At 46.2% G+C, this 12,573-nt stretch overlaps 1 protein-coding gene across 1 annotated transcript in view; it reads left to right on the forward strand.

Moving 5' to 3' along the window:
* The window catches only part of LOC311194192 (glypican-5-like), a gene marked incomplete at its 5' end in the record, with an annotated part of 343,706 nt that extends 331,515 nt beyond the window's left edge, over positions 1-12,191 (forward strand). Inside the window, one exon of the mRNA XM_084267218.1 lies at positions 11,857-12,191. Within this exon, the coding sequence (XP_084123344.1) occupies positions 11,857-12,059 (203 nt within the window). The 3' untranslated portion in view covers positions 12,060-12,191. The remainder of the gene's footprint in view (positions 1-11,856) is intronic.
* Positions 12,192-12,573: the final 382 nt, after the last annotated feature.

A 12,573-nucleotide genomic window follows, 5' to 3' on the forward strand; every position in this document is an offset into this window, starting at 1 on the left:
GGAGTCTCTTTGTTAAGTTCCTAACTGAAGCTCCCTTAAGGCAGCAGACTGCCCTGTGTAGAGGGTCCAGCCTACAGATCGGGCACTCAGTCCCCTCCAAAAGGGAATCACCTAAAACAATGACCTGTCTTGTTGTTTTAACAGAGCCTGTTTTGATGGTTTGCTTAGGGGGTCTTGTCCTAGGGAACACCACCTCAGGAGTCATTGCCCTATCAGCTGTCTCACTATCTGGCTGGTCCCCTTGCAGTAGGGCCTGGTACCTATTGCTCAGAGGGACTTGAGGAGGAGGGACAGGCATGGGAGGCACTCTCCTACTGCCCTTGCCATGCACCTGCTTCCATTCATCCCTTCTGTTAAGACTGTCCAGCATGGGGGAGGGTACAGGGTCCCTCCCGGCCTGGGCGCTGCCAGCTGGGATCTGACATGTCTGTGGCTGGGAGGACAGAACCTGGCTCCTCTGATCTGTCTCCATTTCAGCCTCCCTGGTGCTCATGAGCCTGTCTAGTTTATCTTTGAGCACATCTACCTCCTCTTGTAGGCATGCTGCTCCGCTGAGGAGACCCCTGATCAGCTCACACAGCCCTGACCAGAGCTGTCCCCTGCTGCGAGCACGCTGTGACACCCCTTGCACCCCAAGCCCCGCGCTGCTGCGGCTGTTCGAGCTGCGTCCCTACTCCCACAGTGGAGACACCCTCACACAACATCGCACCGCAGACTAACGAGCCTCACCTGCCCTGCTCTGTCCCCTGCCCGGCGGGCGGGCTGCGCTCCGGGGTGGTGCGGGGTGGAGGGGCAGCCGCTGCCTCCTCGACCCCTTTTAAGGCCGGAGGCGGGGTCACGTGACGCCAGGGGGCGGGTGAGCCCGGTCGAGCTGCCGGGCAGTTGCCGCGGGGCGCAGGAGCCGCACACGGGGTGCCCGGGTGTGGGGACCCTCTCCGCACAGCCCGATCTGTCGTGCAGCCCCTGCGCGTACCCGGGTGATCACTGTCACCGCAGATCGCCGCTCACCGATGGTGACCGTTAAGGTTTTACCGCGTTTAAATCCCCCGCGGTTGTTCCGGTCCCGCCTCCTTCCGCGCCTGATTGGCTGGCTGAGTTCTGGCGCGCTACCGGGAAGTCACCTGATTGGCTGGGTGAGCTCTGGCGAGCTGCCGGGCAGTCGCCGCGGGTGGCAGGAGCCGCACAGGGGGTGCCCGGATGTAGGGACCCTCCCTGCACAGCCCGATCTGCCTCACGGCCCCTGGGCTTACCCGAGGCATCGCTGTCACCGCTGACCGACTGGCTTGTGCAGGCACTTAACTGTTTAGCATGCGACAATTAAAATACAGAGTCTTATAAAGAAAAAACCCTTCATAGTCCCCGCGGAGTCAGTGTGTACCTGAGTCCCGGGTTGGATCTTTGGGAGCGCCGCTACGATAGCGAACTGACAGGCCTCCTGGGGCCTGGGCTGTCAGTGGTAAGGTGGCTTAAGCGGCCCAAGGCACAGCTGAGTTTCAAGCAGCACACCAAGATCGAATCTGCCTGCAAAACAAGGCCGAGACATCCCCAGGCTGCACTACAGCAGTCCCTGAGTGCAGGTTCACCTCAGAGATGTTAATTGTCCCCAAACATCAGGCAAGTAATCTGCATTTTGAAGAGTCTCTAAGTGGGCATTTACATAATTTATGTTTTACAAAGTCCGCTGAAGTGTATTTGCATAACAGACCACAGCAGTGCCAGCAGACCCATCGCTGCCCACCGTGTCAGCTCTCATGGACTTCCACCGGGCTTTTCCCTGGGCTGGAGCTCTTACGACAGAGAGGAATTGGCAATAACCAGTACAGCTCAAAGGTTTGACTGGGTGCCTGTCAGAGCTGCTGTGGCTGGGTGGACACACACAGAAATCAAACCTCGTGCTTAGTCACCTACGAGGTGCTCTGCGTATGTCCGTGCCAGTTCCAAGGCATAGAAACAAGCAGAGGTGGTTCTTTATGTATTCGTTCAAGTCCCTAATCTGGAGGGACTTGCCATTGGTCTCCACTCGCTCACTGCGACACCCCACTCCTTTCACCCTCTCCAACCTCCTCCTCCTTCAAAACAAATACATGTTCTCATCACCACCCTCAGTCCCTCAGCGCGGTCTGTTGGAGCGGTGCTGCACGGTCCTGGGGAAGGGCTCTGGGAAGCACGCTGGCTTTGTCACTAGTCTCACACAGGCAGTCAAGCCTGAACACATCCCTGTAGAGAGAAGCCAGTTGAAAGCTGCAGACCTTTGAGTTCCAATGCAATATCTGCCAGTCTCAAAATGGTGCTTTTATCATTCTCATGATGTAGTTAATACCTCAAAGGGGTTTTATCCAGTGTGTGGGCTATGGCCAGAAGCGGTTTTGCCACATGGCTAAGTGGGAGAATAAAACAGTCACTCCTGGCCAATGTAAAGTTTAGCAGTGGTGTTACCCTGCAAAAGTGGGGTGATTTACAGCCCTGAGTCTGTTATGGACTGGGGCGCTAGCAGGCTCTGAACTGAGTCCTGGTGGTTTTGGTATAGATGTTTCCTGTGAAAACTGGAAGGAGCAGCTCCCAACCCTCCCAGAGCAGAACTGGGGAACAGGACCACTGCCAGCTCCGAGCAGGAATTTCCTTCCTTTAATTTGCTCCACAGCCTGAACACTGACTGTGCGCAGCCTTCTGCATATGCTAATGGATGGTGCTTCATTTTGTAGGATGTTTTCTTAGAAAGGTTTTCTTTTTTCCTCCTGGTTGTGGATCTCCTCTCCGTTTGCTGATCTGGGTATTCGTCACCCTGCCGAATGCGATAAGGGTTCATCGGTCTCCCCGCGTGCTGCTAATAAGATAATGCTTTTAAGCTGTGAGGTATTTTCACATGAAACATGTTCTTCTCACTACAGATACTCAGTAGAGTGATGGCTCTAATCATCCTCTCTGTCAATAACTGTCAGCTCTGATGGAGCTGGGGCTCTGGCTGGCTGGATAAACCTAGCAATGTGAAATAGAGGATGTGCCTGCTGAAGAGTTGCCAAACTAGAGCAGGAGAAGACACTAATTTAAACTTCCCATACCAGAGCTGAAGCAAGCCTAATGCTGTGGTATTTGCCTTTACTGCTCTTGATATTAAGGATGAAATTAATAACGTCTTTCCACAGTTTCTTTTGATTTCAGTTCTGACTGAAATGAAACCCTGGAAAGACGTGATAAACAAATGTTCCCTACTGATTGATCTAAGGAGCAGAACTATCCTTTGGTGTTTTAACTAACACTTTTTGTCATCTGCAGTCAAAGAAATCAGATGATATGTGGATTGGGGTGATTTCAATGTTTATTCTATAATTAAACATCACTTATGATTGTATCCTATTAGAACCTCTTTGAAAGATGTTTTGTGTAAGGTTCTATCTGTGCTCAAGAAATGGCAGAAATGCAGGAAACATTTTAGTCCTTGCTGCCACCGCTGGGATCTGGTGACTTCTCAGTCTTGCAGCAGGAATTATGCCTGCCCAAGCTTCTTAGGGAGCAATGGGAACAACTGGAGGAATTTGACTGGCATGTAAAGAGTGAGGAATGATGAGAGCAGCATGTTTGCAGTGTGAAAGAACCTTTCAGACATTTTTTAGAGATGTTGACAATTGTTAGGGGGAACTCTACTGTGGTTTATTCTCTCCTACTTGCTCCTTACAGATAGGACAGCTGCTTATGCTAAAAGGTGAGAGTATGGCCTCCTAAGCAGAGGGAAGCCCATCTTCCTGCCACTCTCTGGTGTCTCTGTGGGGAGGCATGAAGATAACATATGGCAGAGCAGTTTCTATTGTGTCTCCTCCTTTTGCTGACACCCTGTTAACTATCTTGAGTAGTTGAGTATTTGACCAGTTTGCTCTTAGGGTGGACCCAGGTAGTTAGATCATGCAGCAACACTGCAGAGCATGCTTCATTCTGCAAGACATATGTCTCTCCATACCTCTTCTGACTGGATAGGGCAGGAGAGACCTGGGTTCAAGCACTACAGGAAGGATTTGAACTTAGATATCATCTGTCATTGGAGCTGCAGTTGGCAGATGTTACTGCTTGGTGTGATCCTGCAAGCCTGTGCTGATGTGGTCTGGCAGAGGAGAGGAGCCCTGCCCACCATCTTCCACCTCCATCACATCTCCATGAGGGCCATGGAGCTCACGGCTCCCCGGGGCTCGTGCCCACAGTCAGCTGCAGAAGTGAGCAGTGTAGGGCTTTTGGAGATGGGAGTCAAAGGGTCTAGAGAACTGTTACAGCCTTGGGCTGGGCAGCTGAATGGGAGCTTTGAGAATCTCAGCAGTGAAGAAACACTCGGTTCTGGCACCAAACTCGTCACATGGAAGCTGAAACTTTCTTGTGGACTGGTGTTGCTGGAGCACAGGTTACAGCATACTCAGACCTGAGCTTCCTCTCAAGCTGTGGATTTGCTTCTTACGGCACAGAAACTGCAAATGGCACTTACAAAGGGCCTGTGAATTCTTCAGCTGAGAGATGCTGCTTTTCAGTTTTAGGCCTCAGGGCTGAGAGAAGTACGCCCAACCCCAACTTAGTAGTAGTATTTATTTTGGGGGTACAATCTCTGCTTAAAGCTAAGCAGGTGAAGTTCAAATCCTTGCTGTAAGTTGAACTTACATTGATGGCAGCACGAGATCAGATCCAGTCTTTCTGCAAAAGGGAGCTGTGTCTGTGGAGAGCTGCAGAGCGAAATTAAAATCCCAGTTACAAATGTCAATTGCAAATACACTTAGCAGTTTATGAAAAGGCTGGATTTTTGTAACATGGAAATTTTTGAGCAAGAAAACGTGCAGTTTTCCCTTAAGGGAAGGGACGCCGACAACACATGAGCTTTTTCTTCTCCAGGAATTAAGGGGTGTCTGGGGGAGAGGAGTTGGGATGGCTTTAAATGTTTTTGCAGTCCCTTCCAAAATAAGTTTATAGTTTACCTATATGCAACTTAATTAAGCCTTCGATTTGACCTTTGTATTAAGCAATAAAAGTTAACTGGGAAAGATGTGGGTAGAATGAGAGCACAAACAAAGCACACCCCACGTCAGCCAGTGTGAGAACTGTTTCCGTAACCAAAACTAATGAGATCATCAGGACAAAGGCAACAGCCAAAGCATTTTCAATTATTACTAATATTTTTCTTCCTTGAGCCAGTTTATATTTTTCTTAATTACAGCTTTGAGCTGTGGCCTGATATTTAGCAGATGCCTTCGGCACTTGGCGTGCTGATCACTTGCACACTGCAGACTGGCAGGGGCACCTAATCTTTGAAGTCTAGAGCACACATTCATCTTTAACCATAAAGGTCAGTCCTGCATTCCTTGCACACACACCCCCCAAACTCCCATGAAGTTTAATAGGAGTTCTGGGCATGTGAGGCATGCGGTATCGGGATTGCTCTCTGTCTTCTGGATATTACCAGCGAGACATGTACAGAATTTCTACACTTAACTAATTAATTGCCCCACACAGCAATGGCAGGAGGCTGTCACAGAGCTTTTTCAGTTGTTTCTTTCATTACAAGAAACTTACAACAAAACTTCAACAGCTTTACTGGGAACATCATGTTTTACAGATACTTCCATGCTGTGTTTCAGGATATCATGTCAGCTGTGCTGCAGTACGGCCAAGGTATCTGGCAAACTAAACAAGCTCAAACATGCAACCACAAACATGTGCCTAGGACTAGACTAAAACCAGATGTTTCCAGGAAATGTAAAAGATGTTTGGCGTGCTTTAAGCTTATACTTTCAGCTTGTCTGCGTTTGAGTAAGTCCCATAATTAATATAAACAAAGTGACAAAGCCTTTTCGTGCAAATGACTGATTGATTAATGGAACTATTGCTGAATCACACAAGGTTTGTTAGGTTAGGTTATTTCTTCCCAAGGAAAAGATGGATTGTTCTCTCTTGACATTTCCCATGGTGGGAGCTGAGGCAGTTATACGTGTGGGTTTACTTTTTAGCCCTCAGAACTAATACAATTTTATTGTGGCTCGTGAAAATCATGCAGAGTTTGCTATGGCAGCTGTATATCAAAAGCCAATCAAATACACTGACAGGTTTCTTTACAGCAATACAGCTGAGATAATGTCCTATTCTTTCTCTCTCATTCTCTCTCCCTTTCTCTGTATATATATGTGTGTGTGTGTGTATATATATATATTGCATTCAAATGTATATAGACGAAAGATTGTTTGGGAATGGGGGAAGGAGTTTCCATTTCATGTAAGTATGGCTTCCAGGCACCAGACATCTCAAATTGTCTCATAGTTGTTCCTGACTTTATTGCATTTTTTCGATGTTGCATTTGACTTTTTTCATCGCAGTAGTTCCTGAAAGGTCCAGCCAATGTTATTTCTTGAGGAGAATGAGTCTGGTTCTTCTCAGCTCCAAGAATTTGCATCCAGAATGCACAAAACGTGCAGGGAATAAAGCAGTTCTCTCACTGGCCTACAGGCAGAAGTGATAGGCCAAAGATCACAGAGTTTAATGCAGAACTAAAAACTGGACATAGATAATCCTAGTCCAAATGAATGACCATTCCCCCAAGGCCAGCTGGTCATCAGTCACACACTCCTTGAAAAGAGAAATGGAAAGACTGCAGAATGAAATGGGAGCACATCAGTTAACCCTCATAGTCTTGTCCTGCAAGTTTTCTGCAGAGGCTGGCTCACCTAGCTGCTGAGTTGCATTAGGTTTAGGCACAATTACATTGTTAAAGAGTTTTTCCTCCTGAGGTCAAGCTTCCATAAGAAGGTGTGTGAGGAAGAGACTTCTATGGACACCATACTATCAGGCTGAAACAGAAAGGGGTAGAACACAACATACATGGAAGGCTGCAGGGCTGTTACTTGTGCCCTTCTTTTGGCTCCAGTAGGGACATACTACACCTGCCTTTACTGACTGGCATTATATGGCAGACAGGAAGAGACTCCAGAATCTGGAGACTTTCATCACAAGTTCATCCCCCTTCAGAGTTCTCACATTCCCATTTCCACAGCATTCTTGTTTCCATTTGTCTGCTGCAGTTATAACTGGAAATAATTAGTGTTGGTCTTAATGTCAGGATAATAGATTATTTGGAAATTGTTGGTGCATTTTATGGCGACAGCATTGTTTTGCAATTTCAGAGCTCCTTCCTCTGAATATGCAAAAGTAATTTCAGCTTTTGCTACCAGAGGTGATAAAAAGCTAATAATAACACTGCAGCATCTACTGTAATTTAAGAGCCTGTTCCACCAAGTTGCACCTAGCTTTAATTTTCTTATGAAGCTGTCAGCCAGAGCCAAGCCTGTGATCGAAGTGAAATTTATCAGGGAACTGAGCTGCACCTTGGAGAGCAAGTGCAGGTACTGTCCAGTTCACTTTAGACCTGCATTATGAGTATCGTTACAGCCACGATGAGCCATTCAAGACCAGGGCATTAATTTGCTGTGGTAGATGCTGATGTTCTGTCTTTTCAAAGCACAGTGTTTGCATGAAATTCCGGGAAGAAACGGACAGGTCTGACTTCACGTAATTAATGTGGGAAAGCAGAAATAAACAATCTCCCCTTCTTTACCCCCCCTGCCCCCGGGGCAAACTCCTTCACAGGCACTTGCTTGGTGCAGTGGCCTGCAGCACTAGAGGTATGCAGGCACTATGGGTGCTGGTTACTCACAGCTGTGCTGCCCGAGGAGCAGAGGTCCTGAGGCACAAGCACGCTGCTTCCACAAGCACTAGCACCTTAGTGCCTGAACTGGCAGTCAAAGCAGAGGCTGCCAGTGGCTCTTTCTGTGCAACCAGGAAAGGTGAAGGGTAACGGGGGCTGGATCTGAAAAGGTACCAGGGCAGCTCAAACACAGGCTTCCCCAATACTAATGCAGCTTCCCCCAACATGAGATGAGCCTATTCAACTGCCTGTCCCTTCCTGGCTTTTTCCTTCACTCCAGAATTACTTTCTCTTCCTCTGTTGCTAGCAGCCACAGCCTGTCTAGGCAGTCTTTGTATTTACCCTTCAGCTCAATGGAGATAGTGTTGACAAGAGATGAGGGTTCAGTGGCATAGGCAAATCTTTGCTCTGGGGTCCCCAGTGCAAGACAGACATGGCCCTGTTGGAGTAAATCCAGAGGAGGCCACAAAGACAGTCAGAGGATTAGAGCACCTCTGCTGTAAAGACAGGCTTGAGAGAGTTGTGTTTTTCAGCCTGGAGAAGAGAAGGCTCTGGGGAGACCTTACAATACTTAAAGGAGCCTCTTAAAAAAGGTGGGCACGCACTTTTTAGCAGGACCTGCAACAACAGGACAAGGTATAATGCCTTTAAAATAAAAATAAGGGGAGATTCAGACTAGATACAAGAAGAGATTTTTTACAGTGAGGGTGGTTAAACACTGGCACAGGTTGCCCAGAGATGCCCCATCCCTGGAGACACTCCTGGTGAAAGGTGTCCCAGCTCACTGCAGGGGGAGTTGGACTAGATGATCCTTAAAGGTCCTTCCAACCCAAAGCATGTTATGATTCAATGTGTGACTCATGGAATGTGTTTGAAAGGCGTGCTCACCCCTCAAAATAGGGGAGGTTTCTGTTCTAAATTAGATGATAGCAGCAATTCTGACTCTCCCTTTTATGCTGGCCAGTCCCTCTGAGGAGCAGCACTGATCCGTGTAGGTATTTATGAGTTCGGCGCTGTCTGAGCGGCGCGGGCGTTACTGGGTAACAGTCTGCGGTCAGATCTTTGAGGTGAAGGTAATCCTAAATGCTCTAAACATCGAGGCCAAGTTAATTTTCATTATGTGCTTTGTTTATGTTGTCAAGATGGGAATTTAACAGCAGTTAACACGGATAAAAGTTCAGCTAAGGAAGTGGACTCAATCCCCTGGAATAACTGAGCTGCTCTCTGCACTTGCAGTAGTCACCGGGCCTAGCAGGACTCTGAGTCATCTCCAGTGACCCCAGCAGACCTCGTCCTCGGCAAGAGTCCCGAAAGGCTGTTCACAAAGGCTGCTTTGGCAGTCAGCTGCCTTCACTAAGTACCCATTCTGGCAGGGTTTGAATATTCATGCTCAGAGCCTGGCTAAGGAAAGAGCACAGTAGCTACTACAGTGGCTGTATCATCAGCATGACGCAGTGATAAACAAACACTGTGCAGTAGTATTTAGGTGCCAACATCCAAAAGACCATCTCATGTGTCAGCCTGAGGTGAGCTGGAGCCTTCGCAGATTTCAGGAGAGAGGGACTGATGACAGGGAGAAGGTTTCTAGCAACGGAAAGAGCTTTTAATTGAGAACCATCAAGCCAAAGTTGTGGATTTTGGCTGCTTGGGTTTCTGAAGCCTCGATCCATGGGTACTGAAATCTGGGGTTTGCTTTGACTGACACTTCTTCCTTTCTGCATGCTCACTAGTTTTTTGCCTTTCGAATGTCGCTAGACTGAACGTAACCACCTCAGACTGGGAGAAAAAGATTTAAGAGGAAAAACTCATTTAACTCGGAGTCTCTCAGCCAAAACCCTGGAGTGCGTAAGCAACAGGAACTCTGAGGAAACTGGAATAAACCAGGGAATCTGTACACTGCTGAAGGATGTGCCTTAGAAACTAAAGATAGGATTGAAAAAGATCTTGAATTGAATTAGGGCTGAGGCAATTTTTGTTTATTTTTAAAAAGAGAAAAAACAGAGCATTTAAAATAAAATGCCAGTTTTGCACAATTAAACCCCAAATTAGAACTGGCCATGAACAGCATCAGAAAATCCTCTGCTGTAAAGATGGAGAGAGAATTCAGAATGTAGCCCTTCCCGTGGAAAGGATAAAGGCAGAATTTTCTAATGTATTATTTAACGCTTGTTATGTAGTGCATTAAGCAGTCACCAAGAGGAAAGCTTTTAAAAACCAACAGCCTCTCTGATAGCATTAAATCTTACCTTAGATTTTTGGCTAAGTCAATATTAAGAAAATAAACGAATTAATACATTTCAGTCTGCCCGATTTATAGAGGCCAATCAAGTTACAATGCTGGACATGGCCAGCTGAAAGAGGGGAATAGATTTACCTGAGTGAGGTCTTAATTTAATCAGCTGGCCCCAGAGAGCTGAAGTCAGCAGGCTGGGATGATATAAGAGGCAGCAGAGAAATAGTGCCTTTACTGCAGTCGAAAAGGAGAATGACAGTGATGGAAAGGAGTCTAGGCAGTGTCAGAACACACCTATTTCCATGATTTATTCTTAATTTACTTTAATGACAGTCTGAAGGTTGTCCATTTTTCTTTAAGTGTCCTCAGAATACTGATATTTTCTAAACATTTTGAGCATGCTTTTCCTCTCCCTCCTCCCTGCTCACTCCCTCCCCAGTTGGGTTGAAGAGGAGCGCTGCCCGCAACCTGGCCGTTCCCCACCGCGCACCTTGCCTGCCAGTGCCCCTCTCTGCGGTCACCCTGGAGTCAGCTCTGGGAGTCACAGCTTCCTCTGGGATTAATATTGATATTATGATAAAATGGAGGAATTCACTGCTCTTCTTTTACAGTTTATACTGGCAAAAGAACAATGTGTGCTTTCCCAATACAATAGCTCATTTTTATTATCAATTGAGTTTATTGATGGTTGTTCAGTACTACTGACATGCAGACAATGATCTCAGATTGCATTTACATTTCTGGAATACTTTCCATCTTTCCAGTTTCTGCCAGGAATTTGCTTCTCTGATTCAGAGTTTTTATTTTAAGATTGGACTGTTGTTCAATCTGCATTACAAATCTATGCCTTTCACTTGCTTGTGTATGTGCACTGCATTCATTAGTATCACAAGTCCTTTAAAGCTGGACCTGGGCAATTATTGTTAATTTGTAAAGTTCTTGCAGGTAGGAATTTGGTTTTTGCCAGGCATTTGGATATGCTTTGACAGATTGGCTGCAAAATCATCATTCCATGATCAGATAAAATAGTGAGTTACTTTTTTCCCACAGTACCAATGACAGGGTTCAAGGCACTGTGATCTCAGTGATACTTCCAAATAGCTTGAGAATGTTGAGATAACCAAGGACTTATAAAAGCTGTTTTCTCTTTTTTGAAAAAAATCCATGTTTTTGCAATAAAGGACAATGATGGTGACTAGTACTACTACTACTACTACTACTTCTTTCTCATAGCTCTAGTCCTTTATATAAAGATGTCCCAAACTACCCCAAAATGCATCTGGAGGGAGAAAAAACTCCCAGCAATACTGGTCTGTACTTCAAAACAAAACAACCATCCTTGTACTTGCTAGGAAAAGATAACAAAACAAAACTTTACTCTTTTTCCCTTTTGCAGCCACGTTTTTTGCCTGTGTTGATGAACAAGGTGTATGAGACAATCTTGCCAGGCTGTCACCATATCAAGGGTCACCTGTTGCTTTAAAGTTAAGGGTAGTGGCAAAGCAAAAAGAAGCCAAGAAGTTGGCTGCTACATTAAGTCACTACGTTCTCTTGTCTCCTCCTGCAACAACTGGGCAACTTGACAGATGTTTCACTGGGGTATGTTACAAAACCACTTGATCCTAACATCATGTTTTAAAGAATAAGCCAGTTCCCATCCAGGTGAAACTGAAGATACTTCCTGTGGGAGAGAACCAGGTTCTGAGACCAGCCACTGCAATGCAGAATACCTATTACTCTGATCAGGCTGTGCCTCCTCCAAGCAGAGCGGGCCAGCCAGAGAAGGCTCGTTGAGCCAAACAGTACGGCCACTGGGTCCAACTAAAACATCAGAACAAGCTCCTCACCACATAGTCCAGTTATTCAGACTAGTGTACAACATGTTCCTGTATCAGACAGAATTTAAAGCTGCTGTTTAATGGATGTGTGATTAATCTTACATTTACTTTCATGTTTTCAGATATACTCAAGGACAAGAAAACCCATCCAGAAAACAGAAACGAACCAAAACCAACTGTGAAAAAGATTGACACCACAACCACCACAAGCACTGTCAAGTCATCCTCTAAACACAGTGTAACTGGAAACGGGGGCAGCCCAGCCCTGAGTTCCTCACTCCTCATTTTAACAGCACTAGCAGTTCTCTGGCGTTGCCCACTGTAGCTGTATTGCCCTGCAGCCGCTGCGCCTTTCGGTTCACTGTCATTTATACCTGCAGCCTTACCCAACAGAAAACAAAGTTAAATGGCTCTCTAGTCTATGTGGTATGTTAGAGTAAATGTTAAACAACATGCTGGAGCTGGCAGATACCAAGTGTCATCACTTACGATGTCTGAAGTTAGCCTTTGACAAAGCCCACCCAAGGTATGGGGAATGATGACAAGGGTCTGAGTAGCTTAAGTTATGGGGTAGAAATAATTGAAAACACAGAAACTGTGTATGTGTGTGTTACTGTTTCTCTCAATTTTGTTCACTGGAATCTGACTGGCTGGTTTGGTTTAATTTTTCTGATAAATTATATGAATGGTCAGTCTTCAAATTCAAGCCAATGCATACTTTATTTTTCTAGTGAACAGCTGACAAGCTCTGTCTACAGGTGTAAACCAAGTTAACCTGCAGTAGTCCCTGCCAGCTTGATGACATCTTTAAGTGGTCGAGGAGATCAAAGCATGCTTGA

Source organism: Gallinula chloropus (assembly GCF_964237585.1).
Source record: "Gallinula chloropus genome assembly, chromosome: 8".
Classification (NCBI taxonomy): domain Eukaryota; kingdom Metazoa; phylum Chordata; class Aves; order Gruiformes; family Rallidae; genus Gallinula; species Gallinula chloropus.